Raw genomic sequence first — 19,727 nt, forward strand, 5'->3', positions numbered from 1 at the left:
TCCCACACAAGCCTGGAATGGCAACAGTGTGCTGCTGCCTAAGAAAGAAAAGCCGTTTCAGAGCTGTGGGGTGGCGTGGGGGCGTGTGTAGCAGGGGAGTCATTCCTCTCCTCCTCCATCCAAGGATGCTATTTATTGGCAATCCAACACATCTTTTTTTTTTTTTAAATTGATTTCTCTCGAGTGGGAGGCAAAACCCTTCAGATGCAAATGAAGAAAGGGGGAAAAATGCAAGCCAGGCAGGAGGATTTGGGGAGAGAACCACAGCCTTGCTTCGGTTTGGAACCGCGGGTAGAAAAAGGCTCAGGCGTCCACGCCAGTTTGGCTGCGAAGGTGCTGCCTTCCTGCCCAGAATGCCAGCATCGCCCTCCTCCCCCACGGCTGCTGCCCGCGGGAGGACGGCCCCCCCAGACGTCCCCTCTAACCTCCTCAGGTCCGGAGGGGCGCGTGCCAGAGAGAAAAGAGGCGCTCTTTCTCCTTAGACAACGTGCCAGACTCCGCCAGTTCACGCTCCCCCTCCCCCTCCCTCCGGCCCTGCCCTCCTGCCCGCCCCCCAACCCCCGGGAGGACAGCCGCTTCCCGGTGACCATCTCTCACCCCACTCCCTTGGCTCTTGCATCCTGCGGAGGCCCAGGGGCGAATCCTCACTCCCCCTCCACGTGCAAGTCCTGTTCGCCACCCTCCCCTCGCCGCTCCCAGGAAGGCAGCAGCCCCCAGGTGCCCACCTCTCACCCCCTTTCCGGCCCCTCACCCAGCCCCTGCAGTCTCCTCCGGCTTTGGGGAACGTTCTGCACGCTCCCTCCACGTGCGAGCCCCTGACAGTTACCCCTCTCTTCCCAGGACCCGCACCTCAAGCCCGGGCTCCTCCCACCTCGCCCAGGGCGCGCGCCCAGGGCACCTGGCCGCCCCTCCCCCGGCTCCACTCCCTCGCTCGCCCCCGCCCAGTGCGCCCGGCTCCGCGCCCACCCTCACCGCTTCCTCCCCCGCCCTTGCCCATCCGGGAGGCGGGGCCCGAGCGAGCGCGGCGGCGTGGCCAATGGGCGCTCTTCTTACTCTGGCCTCTCCCCCGCGCGGCCGCCAATCGCGGCGGGCGGTGGTGGTAATATTGTGGAGTGGAGTTTGGATGCCGCGGCTGCCGCGGGCTGGAGCGGGGCGGCCGCGGGGGCTGCCCGGCTGTCTCGGGAAGGGGGCGTGAGGCGGCAGCGGCTGCGGAGACAGCGGAGGGAAAAAGGAAGAAAGGAAGGAGGAGGGCGGGGAGTCCTCGAGGAGGAGGTGGGGTCCTCCGGTTCCTCACCTCTCGGCTGCGGAGGGCGGCAGGGAGGCGGCGCCGCCCCCTGCCCGCGGACTCCTTAGCTCACTGCCGCCGACCCGTCGCCTCCGGGCGCAGGCGAGGCTCCTGGGGCGGGAGCGGTGGCCGGGCGGCGCCGACCGCCATGGCGTTCCTCAAACTCCGCGACCAGGTAGGCGAGGGGCGGCAGGCCCGGGGGTGGGAGGGAAGGCGGGAGGAAGCGGGGGGGCCGGCGGTGTGGGCCGCTGGGCGCCCGCTCGGCTGGGCGGTGCGAGGGAGGCGGGGGCACCTCGGGGGTCGCGGCGGCCCGCCTGTCAGCGCAGCCTGGCCGGGGGAGCCCACGTGCCGCCTCCGGCCGCCGCCGCCGGAGGGGCGGGTCCGTGCTCGCGCCGGGCGCCCGCGTCCGGGTCCGCGCCTCCTCTCCAGGTGAGGCCGGGGCCTAACAGGTGGCTTCCCGCAGCCAGGCGGGGCGCTGCCGGCGGCCGTGACCGAGGGTCACGACCTTGCTGGCTTGTTGGCGTCGCCGGCTAGTTCGAGGCCGACTCTCTGGGTCAAAGGAGATTTTGCTCAGGGAGTAGTTAGTTATTCAACGTGCAAGTTCCCACACTTGTTTTCTTCTGACATCTGGTGCACCATCTTGGTTACTTTTCTTGACTCAGGAAGAGCTGATACAAGAATACCTGAAGTGCGGTAAACTGTCATGACTCTTGGATTGAGGAAATATTTTGTGTCTAGGAACGAAATCGCAACTGTATCAGAATTACTTGTACACCTGAAAACGTGGAACGATGGGCAACAAGGCTTTCAGGAGATGCAAAGGTTTCCAAACACCTGAATCTCTCCTTGAAGGAAAAGGGAAGTTAACGTGTGAAATATACCGAATCGCAGTAGACTCCTTAGTGCTGAGAATTTATCCTTGCCATTTGTTTTTCTGAACAGAAGATAGTGAACAGATTTGAAGGGAAGGTAATTGCATGTATTGGGAAACTATTCCGAAAGTGAGTTCCCCTTTTGAAAAACAGTGGGGTAAAAACTTGAGGTATATTTTTCAATGTTGTCTCTTAGTGAATATTGTACCTTAAATTCTGAATCTAAGTAGTGTCATTTCATAAGTGACTTTTCTGTTTAGGCTGATGGCTGAACTTGTGTATCATTTGGTATCAGGAAGTTTTTAGTTGGTGTTAACATCATCAGGACATGATACTTTGAAAAACTCTAGTGTTTAGTCAAGCTTATACTTTGTATTTCAAATTGTGGAACTGCATTGTCCAGTATGATAGCCACTAGCCACATGTGGCAACTTAAATTTAAATCAACTTTAATTTTATTATTTATTTATTTTTGGCTGCGTTGTGTCTCTGTTGCTGTGTGCCGGCTTTTCTAGTTGCGGCGAGCGGGGGCTGCTCTTCATTGCGGTGCACGGGCTTCTCATTGCAGTGGCTTTTTTTGTTGCGGAGCACGAGCTCTAGGTGTGCGGGCTTCAGTAGTTGTGGCTCTTGGGTTCTAGAGCACAGGCTCAGTAGTTGTGCACGGGCTGAGTTGCTCCTTGGCATGTGGGATCTTCCCGGACCAGGGCTCGAACCCGTGTCCCCTGCATTGGCAGGCGGATTCTTAACCACTGCACCACCAGGGAAGTCCCTAATTATCTTTAATTTTAAATAAAATAAATTCAGTTCTTCATTCCTCCTAGCCACATTTCAGGTGCTCCGTAGCCCCACGTGGCTCTTGATTATGGTATTGGACAATACAGGTGTGGAGCATCTGTATCATCAGAAACTTCTGTGGGGCAACACTATTAAAGAATAACAGGTAAAGCATAAACCAATTCCTGTACAGTTAACGCACGTTGTACTCTTAATGGTGTGTAACTCAAGATCCAGGGTCTCCACTAATCTTTACCAATCTAATGGCACCTTGTGGTTCCATAACTTATAGTTGAGGTAACAATTTTTGTTTTGTTTCTCATCTTACACTTTTGAAGAAAGTTATTTGGATTATGTGTGCTAGAAATTTGGTGAACTTTTGGGAGAGCATCTCATTTTATTCACCATCAGGTTTAAACAGAAACAGGATTGTATTTTCAGTTGGACATAAAATCCAATTGCACCTTTGCATTTGTGTATTTAGGAATTGCAGTTGTGAAACAATTGTGATGCTACTCCAGTTTTATATAATATCTACTAATACTTGGTGGTAAAGATGGTATGTAAAATGTCACCTGTAAACTTGAAGGTATTTGGGCAAGTTAATGAAGTGGCATGGCTGGGGGTGGGGGTGGGGGTGGGGGGGTGGGGAAAGAACCTTGGGGTTTACCTCTAATAAAGTACTAAGGAATTGGCTCATTTGGTCTTTCTTTTGGAAGACATGTAGAAATGAGTTTGTTTTTGCCTGGAAGAGAATAGCTGCTTTTAGAAGTCATTTTATGTGTTGATATTTTATTAGCTGTTAAAAGCGATGGTACAAATGAAATGGAATGCAAATGCTATTTTAACCTTCCCATCTACAGGACAGGCAGTTCAGCTAGACGAATTATTTTATTTGGAGGAAAGGAGATCTGTTTAAGTACACAGAATTTTAAAGCTGAAAGGTAGTTGACATAGCATTTAGCTCAGTCCTCATTTACACTTGAGCTAGGAGGTAGTAGAATCTACTTTTCTGTGTTATTTCCATGTACACCTTGTATTTTGCTTTTTTCCATCTTTGTAAATACAGTCTATTGCGTAGAAGCTAAACGTGGGTAGGGGTTGCTTTTCTTTGTGCACATAAGCATCAGGGGGGTTCTAGATGGTTTAAACATAAAATCAGTGAGTAAATAAAGCAGTTTGTTTTCATATCCAATCAATGACAATGAGTAAGACAGCTTTCCCTCATTTTGTGCCAACACCAGTATGGGGGTAAGAAGTTACTACTGTGCTATTTTCTATTAGTAGGTGAAAATAACTTTCAATTGTAAATGAAATGAAAAGAATTTGTTTCCCGTTTGTAGGAAACATCCCTGGATTTTTTTCCCCCCACATAAAAGTGTTTTATAAGAGCACGAATCTGTAACAGTTGCAGGGTTTTATTCAACAGGTGTCACTGTCAGGTTTTTTCTCTTTGCAGTTACTAAAAATGTAATCATACATGGTTACATTTAAAATTTATTTTCTGGCTTTATTGAGATATTATTGATATATAACATATGTAAGTTTAAGGTGTACAGCTTTGATTTTATACATGTATATATTGTGAAATGCTTACCACAGTAAGTTAACACTTCCATCCCCTCATGTAATTACCATTCGTGTGTGTGTGTATGTGTGTGGAGATAACATTTAAGATCTGCTGCTCTTAGCAGCTTTCAATTATGTATATATAATAGAGCATTGTTAATTATAGTCACCATGCTGTACATTAGATCCCCAGATCTACTCATTTTATAGCTGGAAATTTGTACCCTTAGACCAATTACAGGCTTACATTTTATCAGCAGTGATTCATAGTATGCCCTACTAAGAAAGGTAGATGGTCTTTGTTTGGTTCAGGGGTAACAAACTCACAACTGGGGAGCTAAATGGCAGCTGATACTTGGCTTCAGTATCTAGGACACAATAGGGAGTGATGGGGATCATGGCAAATAGCAGGTATGTTAGCTGCTGCTCGCTCCAGGCCATTGTTTCTGTGCAGGTGTGCCTAGTATTTTTAGAACTCCAGTTTTTTTGTAGGAAGCCAGAAACACAGATTCTTATGAAAAATTTCTATTTATAAGTGTTGGCAGGTTGGTAGATAACATTGAGAAAAATTCAAAGCTGTGGTTTTAAAAAGGGGGACCAGTTTATAACCACTAGTTTAGATCAGCTTGAGGAAACAAACTATTATAAAATTAGATTCCTATTAAAAAAGTTTTCTCTGAGATAAAATAGCCAAAATGGTCATAAACTTAAAAAAAATTGAGATATAATTTGCATACCATGAAATTCACCCTTTTAAAATGTTCAGTAGTTTTTAGTATATTCACAAAATTGTACAACCATTACCACTGTCTAATTCCAGAATATTTTCATCACTCCAAAAAGCCATTAGCCGGACTTCCCTGGTGGCGCAGTGGTTAAGAATCCACCTGTCAATGCAGGGGACCCGGGTTCGAGCCCTGGTCCGGGAAGATCCCACATGCCCTAGAGGAACTAAGCCGTGCGCCACAACTACGGAGCCTGTGCTCTAGAGCCCACACTCCGCAACAAGAGAAGCCACCGCAATGAGAAGCCCGCGCGCAGCACTGAAGACCCAGTGCAGCCAAGAATAAATTAAAAAATAAAAATAAAAAGTCTTTAAAAAAGCCATTAGCAGTCACTCCTTGTTCTCCCCTCCTCCTACCTCCTGGCAGTCACTAATCTACTTTCTATCTCTATGAATTTGCCTGTTATATTTCATATAAATGAAATCATACAATATGTGGCCTTTTATGTCTGACTTATTTCACTTGGCATAATACTTTTAGCATGAATCAATTAGAAATTTTATATCATGTTTAAGACTTTCTAAAAAAGTTTCTATACTTTTGTGCTGTTTTATTGCCTCTGGTAGTGTGCATATGTATAGTCTGGATGTTGTTTTTTTCTGTTTTCTGAGTTGGTTTTATAACTCAAGTTAAACTTTGTTTGCAGTAGTGCTAAAGGATAATAGTTTTCACATTTGGATTATTTTTGTGTAGGAGCATCTTTGTGTTCCCTCCTGGGTTAATGGTCATTAGGTAAGAATTCTTGATATATTGAAGGTTTGTTGTTTTTGGGTTCTTTTTTGTTGTTGTTGTTTTGTTTTTTGCGGTACGTGGGCCTCTCACTGTTGTGGCCTCTCCTGTTGCGGAGCACAGGCTCCGGATGCGCAGGCTCAGCGGCCATGGCTCACGGGCCCAGCCGCTCCGCGGCATGTGGGATCTTCCCGGACCAGGGCATGAACCCGTGTCCCCTGCATTGGCAGGCGGACTCTCAACCACTGCGCCACCAGGGAAACCCATGGTTTTTTTTTTTTTGAACAAAGTTGGCATATCAACGAGTAGATATTGTGTGGATGAGAATAAATCACTGTTTCAGATAGTAAGTTCTCACTTGTCAAGCATTCACTAAGGGTAGAGCATTATTTGACTTTTCAGTAGGAAAAAAAACTAGATGATCCTTGAAAAATCTTATAATTGGGGATACAGAATGTATGAAATGCCCGAAAAACACTGATGCCCATATGTTCAAGTATTCCATATCGAATGTCTCTTTGCTTTGTGTTGGAGATTGTGGGGGACACAGGGTGCAGTAGCTACCATCTCTGCTCCTAAGAATCTTATTGGCTAGAAAATGAGCAAAGACATGCATAAATAAATGCACAGCGTCTGAGATACTTCACATGAAAAGGTTTATAGAAGTTGAGGAAAAACATGGAGCATATTCTTTGGAAATGTAGCTAATATATAATTCAGAAATAAGTGTGTTCTATGTTTCTTGACTTTTTTTTGAATACTTTGTATAATACAGTGTAGAACATGGAGTGCTCCATAAGAGATGGAGATAACATGATTCCGAATTCAGAAAGGATCAGATGATCTGATTGTAGGCAGAGGGAAACCCTCATGGCAAGGGAGGTATTTTAGGTCCACAGAAAGGGTTTGTTGAGAGCAAACATTTGGGCAGGAAAGCAACAAGAGGGAACCCAGAAGGCAAGCCAGAAAAAGAGCATGGTATATTTCTGTTGAGATAGTTAGGAGATAGACCCGATTGGTGGGTGTAGTTGGAAAGGACTGGAGATAGATTAGTTGAATTAACAGTGACTACATTATGAAGTACTTGGAATACAAGAAGTTTGGATGGATCGGTAGGTGATGGGAAGTCTAAGCTAGGCTGTGAAGAGCTTCAGGGAGAATGTGCATATATGTACTTTTCTCAAGAGGGTTCATAGTTTTATTAGATCTTCTGAGGGGCCCATGACACCCCAAAGTTAAATAACCGCTACATTACAGGTTTTAGAAGAGTAGATTATAAAAGACAAATAGGGACGCCCAAGACTGGTTAGGTGGCTACTGCTGTAATTCAGAACATATGTAAAACCTTTTAATTTAATATAAACGGAGTATATTAATTACTAAGCCAAAGTTTGACTGGAAATGAGTACATCTTTAAAGGATCCTTATAACTGTAATAATGACTCACTTATGCATACAATTATGTCTTATATTCATATAACAATTGATAATTTTTTTGTTGCATAGTCCCACTAGGGTCAATCACACATTAAAATGCAATTGAACATTGATTATGGTAGTGAAAAAAAAGCAGATAATCCAAGTAGTTAGGTTTGGGTTGTATTAGGTTTTTCGGCATTTTATTTCCTTTTCGTTTTTCTAGTCTAATGTAAAATTCATATACCTGGGCTAGACTGAGATGCCCCTGGAAAGTGTTCTGTGCCTGGAGAAAATAGGTTAGGATTAAGCCTTTTTGTTCTGGATAATGTATCCTGTGGACAGTTCACATCAAGCCATCACTGAGTAATACTTCTAATTTAAAATGAAAATTAATGAAATCTCCAGTTATTTAAACCAATAATGTTTTAAAGTGTTACAGTATATTGTACACGATGATTAAAGTTCTCAAGTACTTAGGTTTGATTTCTACTCCTGTCCCTAGCCCCAGTTCTTTGTTATACTATTAAGGGATTCATCTACCTTCCTTATGTGATACTGATTTTAAGAAAAGTTGCCAGGATTCTTTGTGTATACTGGTTGTCATACAAAGCAAACTCCAGATAGAATTACTACTCCCACAGCTAAAGTTCACTTTTGCGCAGTAAGTTTAAGTTCAGATTCTTAATTGGTGATGGTTTCATCTTTGATTTATTATAAAGTTAAAGGTTATATCTTTTCTATTCTTGCGGATTTAAGGTCACAGATAATATTAAAGCATGCAGCACAGGACAAGATATTTAAAAAGGGAAATTAGGAAGCAGTTGTTTCTGACACAAATGCTTGTTCTGGAAGCCTAGAATGCAAGTTATTACAGTTGAACACTACATTTAAAAAAAATAAATTATTTATTTTTGGCTGCATTGGATCTTTTTTGGTATGTGCTGGCTTTCTCTAGTTGTGGTGAGCGGGGGCTGCTCTTCGTTGCCGTGCGCGGGCTTCTCATTGCAGTGGCTTCTCGTTGCGGAGCACAGGCTCTAGGCTCACGGGCTTCAGTAGTTGCGGCACGTGGGCTCCAGTAGTTGTGGCTTAAGGGCTCTAGAGCGCAGGCTCAGTAGTTGTGGCGCACGGGCTTAGCTGCTCCAGGGCATGTGGGATCTTCCCGGACCAGGGCTCAAACCCGTGTCCCCTGCATTGGCAGGCGGATTCTTAACCACTGTGCCACCAGGGAAGTCCCCTCTTTTCCTTTTGAGGGAACTCTTGGATTAAAAATGATGAAAGTCAGAAAGGGCCTACTTAGCTATCTTTAGCATTGTATTTTTATTGGTCTAAATTAATTAGGATAAAATCAGATAATTCAAACAGGACTTTGAAAGATTTTATATATGTGTGTAGTGTGGATGTGTATGTAGATGGGTAAACAAAAGGCATCTATGTTGGATAGTTCTCTGAATGGTGAGAGGTTTCCCCCACTTTTTGACAGCTTATATGCTAGGTGGTGTATAGTTCTAAGAGTGCCAGATTGGGTCATGCCAAGAGTGAGAATAGTGTCCCTGGGAGAACTTTATAAACAGCAAGGCAAGTGACATTCACATCCTGGAGAAATGGAGTTAGTTGGGCTTCAGAGTTAACAACAGCTGGCTTTTAAGGGATGTAAAAGCAAACTGCAGCATGAAGGGTGGGCAGTGGAGTTGAAGCCAGCTGAACAGATTGGAACAGCAGGTGTAGTATTAGTCACACAGAGCCAGTAAGTAGCCTAATCCAAGGTATAGGCAGGTAGTTAGCAACCAGCACGTCTGTTAGTTGAATGATTCAAATAGGTCTGGAATCAAGAGACTTTAGTAGACGAGGGCTGGGGGCTGTAACCTTGCAGACATTCTCATTTGATACTGTAGCGGGGACAACAGAGGGAACGTGGTGGGAGTATTTCCCAACTTAGAAACTAGTCCGCAATTGTAAATGGAAAGACGATACAGGTGTATTATAGAAATGTTTTGGAAGATTGTGTATATGTTAAATAATGGTTAATCCACCTTGCTATTTTAAAGAAACTGTGAATTATTTTAAATAGCCTCTTAATAAAACAACTTATTTTTAATCTTTTATTATATCATTTTCACATCAATTTAGATGTACCGACTTGATTGTGTAACTCTTACAAATGATCAGCAATACATGGATTATTTTGTATGTTCTGATGTATTACTGGTTTAGAACCTTCTGTGTTTTGGCTATTGAATTATTGCTTTTAAAATGTTGCTAATCAACCTGTGTGTATTTTCTTTCCTTACTAGCAATGTTCCACCTACCTATGACTCCAGATTCTATTATACTCAAAAGAACTCCTTACCGGCTCACTTTCTAGTTTCCTCAAAGTCTTGGAGCCACAGTTTTGAACTTGGAATTCCTTTTCTCTGACCATAACTTCTTTAATCGTTGGTTGTCCCGTCTTTTTACCCACAATGAAGTTGAGCTTTGCTGTTTTGGAACCTACTTCACCTAGTTGGTTAAGTTCAATTTGGCCACAAACTGACCTCTTGAGAAGTCTTGAGCTCTTAATTCAAGCAGTATTGGCTAGGGTAGTGTTTTCTGAAGTGTGGGACAGCTTTTCCTACTGGTGTGTTTCTTGAGATTTTACGGGGTGACCTGTCTACTTGGACTTCCAGGTGTTGACCCACATTTCCTTGCTTCTAGTCTACTCAAGACCATAGCCTGGTGTCCTGCTTCAGTCTCACTTTCCTCTGGCCTGTTTGGGGGTTTCCCAGCTCACTTCATTGTACCCTTTCGTATTAACCATCCCTACTCAGCTTTCATCTCTGTTTTTCCACCTCAGCTCCTTTCTTAAATCCTTTGCCACCCTCAGTTCCTAACTTACACACACCTCAGTCTCTTCCCCTTCATCTCGGTCTGCTGCCTCTTGGAATTTGTCCTTCCTTTGCGTTCCCACCCCTTCTCAGGCTGTGCTGTCTTCTCAGCAGGCCTTGAGTCTCGGTGGGCACTTTACCCACAGTTCCTCCCGTTGGCGCTGTTAATGTCAGTCTTACATTCTTATCCTCTACCTTTTCTACTCTTGTCTGTAGCCCCAGTGTTACCCTCTCAGGTTATGCCTTCATTCTATCCTGTGGCTTTGTTGGGCAAAAGAAGCAAATGACTTAAAGAAAAGGTGAAGTAAATATTAGTAGATGTCATTCATAGATATGGAAAACAATTATGGTAGTCTTAATTGAATGTCTGGAATGCTGGAACATATACTTTTAATTCTGGCTCATTTATTTATTCCCTCTGTGACCTTGGGCAAGTTATTTCACTTAAGTTTGTGTTTCCTCGCCTAGAAAAGGGTGGTAGTTGTGTCTAGCTCGCTGAATTGTTGAATTAAATGAGAGTGTGTAAAACCCCTGGCACATAATTGGCACTTGATAAATGGCAGCCACTATTGTATTGAAATACTTTGGCTTGGGACTTAGCTCTTCCACTTTCTTACTGTATGACCTTGGGCAAAGAAACTAAATCTGAGCTGGAATTTGTTTTTAACATCTTTTTTGAGATATAATTCACAAAACCTGTACATTAAAATAATTTAATAATGTATAAATTAAATAATGTACAATTCAATGTGTTGTTTTGTTTTGTTTTTAGTAAACTCTCAGGGTTGTGCAACTATCAACCACAATCTAATTTTGGAATATTTATCACCTCAAAGAGAAGCCCTGTGCCAATGAGCAGTTACTCCCATTACTCCTAACCTCCCCTCCTTTCTCTTAACCTTAGGCAACCACTAATTTACAGGTATACCTCAGAGACATTGCAGGTTTGGTTCCAGACCACTGCAATAAAGCAAATATTGCAATAAAACAAGTCACGTGAATTGTTTGGTTTCCCAGTGCATGTAAAAGTTATGTTTACACTGTACTGTAGTGTATTAAGTGTGCAACAGCATTATGTTTTTAAAAAAAAACAATGTACATACCTTAATTAAAAAATACTTTATTGCTTAAAAATGTGAACCATCATTTGACAATGCAGGGTTGCCACAAATCTTCAATTTGTGTAGATGTGTGTTTTAATTTCGCTTGGGAAGATTCGTATGAGTTGCTGAATTGTATTCTGTTTAATGTTTTAAGAACAGCCAAGCTATGTAATCCCTTTTGTGTGTTGCTGGGTTTGGCTTGCTAATTTTTTTTTTTTTTTTTTTTTTTTTTTTGCGGTACGCGGGCCTCTCACTGTTGTGGCCTCTCCCGTTGTGGAGCACAGGCTCCGGACGCGCAGGCCCAGCAGCCATGGCTCACGGGCCTAGCCGCTCCGCGGCATGTGGGATCTTCCCGGACCGGGGCACGAACCTGTGTCCCCTGCATCTGCAGGCGGACTCTCAACCACTGTGCCACCAGGGAAGCCCCTAGTTTTAGTTTTTTAAGGACTCTCCATACTGTTCTCCATAGTGGCTATACCAATTTACATTCCCACCAACAGTGTAAGAGGGTTCCCTTTTCTTCATACACCTTTTTTTTAACCATAGAAAGGATATATAAGAGGTTTTTGTTTTGATTGTTGTTTTGGGGGGGGGTTGTTCTTTTTGTTTGTTTGTTTTTGCTTCTTAGGAAAAATTGAAGAGCAGAAAACTTACTTATTCTAGGTTTTTGGTACCAGTTTTTCACAGAAGTATAAAATGAGAGGAAGAGAAGTCCTCTCCCTCAGTCTTGCCAGATTTTGTCGTGAACAATCCTTGTGACTGTCAACTTGTCAGTGGATGTTTTTTTTCCTTTGAATAACTTCTGCAGGAGGCAACCTTTTTTTTGGACTATTCTCTGATATTGCCTGCGTTTGCATTTAGGAGTGCAGGATCTTTCCCCTCCATTTATAAAATCATTAAACTGAACCATTTTCAAAAGTTTGACGTAGTGTTTTTATTGAACTCATGGAAGTTGGAATTGAAGCTGTGAGAGAATTTACCTATTTAGTCTTGAGCTTATAATTTCCCAAAGAGTAAGGGCCACAGTTTTGCCCAGTACTAAACACGGAACAAGAAATTTAGGTGTGTAATTTATATCATAGGCTTCTTGAATACTGAAATGCAAAAGAAACATTTTCACCTACCGCATTCAATAATTTGATACTATTTACTGATATTGGTGAGAATGCAGGAAATTGGTTCCATTACACTGTTTTATTTCCCTGTGGTTCTATCTGAAATAATTCTCTTTATATGACTATATTTATGGTCTGTCTCCCTCTACTGGAATGTGAACTCTAAGAGGGCAGGGACCGTGTCTGTTTTTTACTTCTGTATGCCCATCACCTACAGTAATGCTTTGCATATAGTGGACATTCAGATAATTGCTGGATGAGTAAAGAATTCTGATTAGGTGTATCTGAGATGGGACCCTGATACCTATATGTTTTTTAAAAAGCATCTCAAGTTATTTCGATATGCACGTCCAAGGCTGAGAACCACTGGGCTATTTTCCTTCTCTGACATGCAGTAATGTGCATAAGGTACAGAAGATACATATGTATATATGTATCCTTACTGAAAGATCATTATTAGAGGCTTTCTCCACTCTTGAAATTGGGAAAACCTGACTGAGTTCCCTAGAAAGAAGAGTTTAATTCAGTATTGTTTTCCAAGTATTGTTTGCAGATAAGACTCAGAATGGACAGTTGCTTTCCACCATCAGATACTTAAATTTAGGAGTGGTGAGAAGAAAGCTAGAATGGAATTTATTACCCTCCCACCCCCCATTTTTAACAACAACAAAAGGCAAGGTCTGGCCTCCTAGATGACTTCTCCAAAACAGTGATTTTCAGTGGTGGGGGATGGGATTTCTCTAATGACTGGGGACTTTTTTTTTTTTTTTTTTTTTTTTTTTTTTGCGGTACGCGGGCCTCTCACTGTTGTGGCCTCTCCCGTTGCGGAGCACAGGCTCCGGACGCGCAGGCTCAGCGGCCATGGCTCACGGGCCCAGCCGCTCCACGGCATGTGGGATCTTCCCGGACCGGGGCACGAACCCATGTCCCCTGCATCGGCAGGCGGACTCTCAACCATTGCGCCACCAGGGAAGCCCTGGGGACATTTTTGATTGTCATAACTGGGGAGGGGGAAAGGATACTACTGGCATCTATTGGATAGAGGCCGGGGTGGTGCTAAACATTCTACAGTGAACAAGAAGACATCCACCCCCAACAAAGAACCACCTGCTCTACAGTGTCAGTATTGCAGAGGTTGAGAAACCCTGCTTTAAACAAGCCGCTTGGAGAAAGCATTAGTAGTTACTGTTGAGTTTGGCAATTATGAATGCATGGAGCCTGTGTGTGTGTCTGTGTGTGTGCGCGCGCACGCACACATACCCGTTTTTGGCCCTGGGCAAAACTGAATGTCTGTGTAGAGAAACCTGTATGTGTGTACAGGAAGACCTTGTTTTATTGTGCTTTTCTTTGCTTTACTGCGCTTCACATATATTCCGTTTTCTGCACCTTGAAGGTTTGTGGCAACCCTGTGTCAGGCAAGTCTGTTGGTGCTATTTTTCCAACAGCATTTGTTCACTTGGTGTCTCTGAGTCACATTTTGGTAATTCTTGAAATATTTCAAGCTTTTTCATTATTTGTGATGGTTATCTGTCATCAGTGATCTTTAATGTTATTGTAATGTTTTGGGGTGCCATGAACCGTGCCTGTATCAGACGGTGAACTTAATCCATAAATGTGTGTGTTCCGACTGCTCTCTCTTCCTCTTCTCTGGCCTCCTTATTCCCTGAGACACAACAATACTGAAATTAGGCCAATTAATAAATAGCCCTACTAATGGTCTCTAAGTACTTCTTGAACTGAAGAGTCACACAACTCTCACTTTAAGTCAAAAGCTAGAAATGATTAAGCTTAGTGAGGAAGGCATGTCAACAGCCCAGATAGGCCGAAAGCTAGGCCCTTTGAAGCAATTAGCCAAGTTGTGAACGAATGCAAAGGAAAAGTTCTTGAGGGAATGAAAAGTGCTACTCCAGTGAACACATGAATGATAAGAAAGCAAACAGTCTTATTGTTCATATGGAGAAAGTTTTTTTTTTTTTTTGAATTGAGGTATAGTTGATATACAGTATAAGTTTCAATCAACATAGTGATTCACAATTTTTTAAGGTTATACTCTATTTTACAGTAATTATAAAATATTGGTTATAGTCCCTGTGTTGTACAATATATCCTTGTAGCTTATTTATTTTATTTATAGTAGTTTGTACTTCTTGACATAGAGAAAGTTTTAGTGGTCTGGATGGGAGATCAAACCAGCTACCACATTCCCTTAAACCAAAGTCTAATCCAGAGCAAGGCCCTAACTCTCTTCAGTTCTGTGAAGGCTGAGGAAGCTGCAAAAGAAAAGTTTGAAGCTTAGCAGAGGTTGGTTCATGAGGTTTAAGGCAAGAAGCCATCTCCATAACATGAAAGTGCAAGGTGAAGCAGTGAGTGCTCACAAAGAAGCTGCCACAAATTATCTAGAAGATTTAGCTAAGATAATGAGGGAAGCTACACTAAACAATAGATTTTTGATGTAGGTGAGCAGCATTCAGTTGGAAGAAGATGCCATCTAGGACTTCATAGCTGGAGATGAGAAGTCAATGCCTGGCTTCAGACCCTCAAAGGATAGGCTGACTCTGTTGTTAGGGGCTAACATTGCAGTTAACAATGCAGCTAACATTGAAGCCAATACTCGGATTCTGAAAATCCTGGGACCCTTAAGAATTATGCTCTCTACTCTGCCTGTCCTCCGTAAGTGGAACAACAAAGCCTGGATGACAGCACATCTGTTTAAAACATGGCTTACTGAATATTTTAAACCCACTGTTGAGACCTGTTCCTCAGAAGAAAAGATTCAAGATGACTGCTCATTGACAATGCACCTAATCACCCAAGCGCTCTGAGGGAAATGTATCAATACAGTGAGATTCATGTTGTTTCCATACTTGCTAACACAACATCCATTCTGCAGCTCAAGGAATAATTTTGACTTTCAGGTCTTATTATTTAAGAAATACATTTTGTAAGGCTATAGGTGCCACAGAGAGTGATTCCTCTGATGCCTGTGAGCAAAGTCAATTGAAAACCTTCTGAAAAGGATTCACCATTCTAGGTGACGTTAAGAACATTCATGATTCAGGGGAAGAGGTCAAAATATCAACATAGACAGAAGTTTGGAAGAAGTTGGTTCCAACCCTCATGGATGACTTTGAGGGGTTCAACACTCCAGTAGAGGAAACAACTGCAGATGTGGTGGAAACAGCAAGAGAACGAGAATTAGACGTGGAGCCTGAAGATGTGGCTGAATTGCTGTAACCTCATGATAAAACTTTTAACAGATGAGTTACTTACTATTTATGGGTGAGCAGAGAAAGTGGTTTTTTGAGATGAAATCTCCTGGTGAAGAAGCTGTGAAGCTTGAAATATTGAAAGTATATATACAGTTTTTCACTTTTAATTTTGAATAATGCTCCAACATAAATAACCCCCATAAACAAAACTTTTTGAGGTCCTCAATAATTTAAAGGTGTGAAGGGGTCCTTAGGCCAAAATATTTTTGAACAGATGGTGTCCTGAGGTTGGTTCCTCAGACACTGTTGAATCTATGTTTGTGTCTTTTGTTGGTTTAGGCTTCCATAGACTAGAAGATTTAAATTCCTTGGGCTTTGATAGAAAGTTCTGGCTTTTTATTTTGACCTGAGTATGTTTTTAATGTATAAAATATATAGCAGAATTTTCAAAGGTTAAATTTTGAGTTCATAGGGCTACAAAAGCATTACTTGTAGATTAGATGAGTGGAGAATTATATCTGGAAGAATGACAAAAAGAATCACAGGAAATGGTAAATTATTTTGGAAAGGTTACAATAGACAAATGATTGTGGAAAAAGTGTCATTTTATGAGAGTCTTAGAGAAAAATTATGAATAGGTTTAGCAAACACCTTAAGTATAAGAGACTGCATCCCCGTAAAAAAGGGGATGTGATAGGAGCATTTTAATTATTAACACACACACTAGAGCTTTATCTAACCATAAAGAAATAATAGGCTTTCTGTTTCCTTAAACACTGAAACTAAGCTCTGTAGGTTTGAGTGAATTGTTGGTAGGTTACTATGTTTAAGGCAGCATTTAGGAGAACCATACTGGAAGTGATTTAGAGGAAAAGAGACTTTCCATAGATATTTTCTTATCTATATAAAATAATTAGCATTACCCTGATTTGTTAGAAGCCTGGTCTTAGTTAAGCCTTGTAAAGGGTAAGTTTGGCTTGTGACCTAAACAGTATCTTTGGGGTCAATGAATAAGTGTTGCGTGGTGTGCAAAGCTGTGGAAGATCCAGAAGAAATCAGGGAGAAAAACTTGTCAAGAGTTGAGTTAACAACTTAAAGACAGTGATCTTTTCCCCCTAGATATTAATATTTTGGTTAACCCGATTTTGTAAATGTTATTTTTCTGTATAGCATTTTAATCCCTAGGAGGCTTGTAATCCTTTGAAGTGACCCATAGTCATTTCATAGTGGGGATTAGGAACTAGATTGTTAGGAAAGACCACAATTTGTTTTTCCTCAAATTCTAATACAAATAATACTTTAGCATTAATACTTGTATACTTAATTTTCACTAGTTAAATGTGAGGAAGTTCTGTCTTTAAAAACTTCCCTTGAAAAAGTTTTTTCCTCATCACCAAGGTACTTTTTTTGAAATGTTTAAGTAGATATAGTTACCTTTTAAAATTCCATGTTAAATATTTTTTTAGATCAAATGATTTAAACTTATATTCCTATTTTATCTGAACAATAACATGATATATTTAGGGGCATAGGTCTTCATAAATGTTTTTTTGTGTGTGATAGAATTCATCAGAATACTATTTTACCACTGGTGTTAAAAAAAATTTCTCATTCCAAAATTAATCAAACAAAAAAATATATTACTCTAAACTCCTGTTCATTTATATAAAAGCAAAAAATTATTTTTCTATTTATTTTTCATTATGGTAAAATTAACATACATGAAATTTGTCATTTTAATCATTTTAAGGTGTGTGATGCAGTGACACTAAATACATTCACATTGTTGTGCAACTGTCACCACCACCCATCTCCAGAACTTTTTTTAATCTACACACATTGAAACTCTGTATGTATTAAACATTAATTCCCTATACCGTTTATCCCCCAACCTCTTACAAACACCAGATATCATTCTGCTTCCTGTAAGTGGATCATACAATATTTGTCCTTTTGTGACTGACGTATTTTACTTAGCATAATATCTTCAAGTTTCATCCATGTTGTAGCATGTGGCAAAATATCTTTTTTAAGGCTGAATAATATTCCATTGTATGTATATGCCACATTTTAAAAATTCATTAATCCATCCACAGACAGTTGGATTGCTTTCTAAGTGTCCATTAGGCTCTCGTGAGTAATGGTGCTGTGAACATGGGTATGTACATACCTGTTTGAGACCCTACTTTCAGTTCGTTTGGATATATCCCTAGACGTGGAATTGCTGGATCATATGGTAATTCTGTGTTTAATTTTTTGAGGAAATGCCATATTGTAATTGTGCATTGATGGCTGTACCATTTTACATTCTCACCAACAACACATAAGAGTTTCAATTCCTCTGCGCCTCACCAACATTTGTTATTTTCTGCCTGTTTTTCTGTTTTCTTTATAATAGCCATTCTGATATGTGTTAAGTGTTATTTTGCAGTTTTGATTTGTATTTTCTCAATGATTAATAATATTAAGCATCTTTTCATGTGCTTATTGCCATTTGTATATCTTTGGGGAAATGTCCATTTTTTAATTGGGTTGTTTTCATTTGTTACTGGTTTGTAGGTCTTATCTGTTCTGGATATTAATCCTTCATCAGACACATGATTTCCAAATATTTTCTCCCATTCTGTAGGTTACCTTTTCACTGCGTTTATAGTGTCCTTTCATGTACAAAAGCTTTTAGTTTTTATTAAGTTCAGTTTATCTACTTTTTCTTTTGTTGCCTGTGCCTTTGGTGTCATGTCCAGGAAATCATCGGTAAATTCAGTGTCATGAAGCTTTTCCCATTTTCTTCTAATAGTTTTATAATTTTAGCTCTTGCGTTTAGGTCTTTCATCCATTTTGAGCTGATTTTTGTATATGGTGTAAGGTAAGGGTCCAACTTCATTTTTTTGTACGTGGATACCCAGTTTTTCCAAAACCATTTGTTGAAAAGACTGTCCTTTCTCCTATTGAATGGTCTTGGGACCCTTGTTGAAATCTGTGGACTATATATATGTGAGGGTTTATTTCTGGGCTTTGTTTTGTTTCATTGGTCTATATGTTTGTCTTTATGGCAGCTCCACACTGTTTTGATTACTGTAGCTTTATAGTAAGTTTTGGTTTTTTCTTTTTCTTTTTTTAAAAATTTTATTTATTTTATTTTTGGCTGTGTTGTGTCTTCGTTGCTGCACGCAGGCTTTTCTCTGGATGCGGCGAGCAGGGGCTACTCTTCATTGTGGTGCACAGCCTTCTCATTGTGGTGGCTTCTCTTGTGGAGCACGGGCTCTAGCTGCGCGAGCTTCAGTAGTTGTGGCATACAGGCTCAGTAGTTGTGGCCCACGGGCTTAGTTGCTCCACAGCATGTGGGATCTTCCTGGACCAGGGCTTGACCCCGTGGCTCCTGCATTGGCAGGTGGATTCTTAACCACTGCGCCACCAGGGAAGCCCTGTTTTTTTCTTAATTTATTTGTTTTTCGCTGCATGGGGTCTTCATTGTTGCATGCGGGCTTTCTCTAGTTGTGGTGAGCAAGGGCTACTCTTCATTTTGGTGCGTGGGCTTCTCATTGTGGTGGCTTCTCTTGTTGTGGAGCACAGGCTCTAGGCTGCAGGCTTTGGTAGTTGCGGCATGTGGGCTCAGTAATTGTGGCGCACAGGCTCTAGAGCTCAGGCTCAGTAATTGTGGCACATGGGTTTAGTTGCTCCACGGCATGTGGGATCTTCCCGGACCAGGGCTTGAACCCATGTCCCCTGTGTTGGCAGGTGGATTCTTAACCATTGCACCACCAGGGAAGTCCCTGTAGTAAGTTTTAAAGTAGGGAAATGTGAAACCTCCAAGTTTGTTCTTTTTTTTTCAAGATTGTTTTGGCTATTCAGAGTTCCTTGAGATTCCATATGAATTTTAGGATGAATTTTTAATCTGTAAAAAGACATTGTTGGGATTTTGATACGGATTATATTGAATCTGTAGATTACTGTGTGTAGTGTGGACATTTTAACAATATTAAGTCTTCCAATCCATATCCTTCCA

General features: G+C 41.7%; 1 protein-coding gene across 2 annotated transcripts in view; it reads left to right on the plus strand.

The window, feature by feature from the left end:
• The first annotated feature begins 1,112 nt into the window (after nt 1-1,112).
• Nucleotides 1,113-19,727, plus strand: part of ANKRD28 (ankyrin repeat domain 28) — a 164,097-nt gene continuing 145,482 nt past the window's right edge. For both annotated transcript variants that reach the window (XM_082625678.1, XM_082625679.1), the window contains exon 1: nt 1,113-1,460. In XM_082625678.1, the coding sequence (XP_082481804.1) occupies nt 1,434-1,460 (27 nt within the window). In that variant the 5' untranslated portion in view covers nt 1,113-1,433. The remainder of the gene's footprint in view (nt 1,461-19,727) is intronic.

Source organism: Mesoplodon mirus (assembly GCF_964341445.2).
Source record: "Mesoplodon mirus genome assembly, chromosome: 6".
Lineage (NCBI taxonomy): Eukaryota > Metazoa > Chordata > Mammalia > Artiodactyla > Ziphiidae > Mesoplodon > Mesoplodon mirus.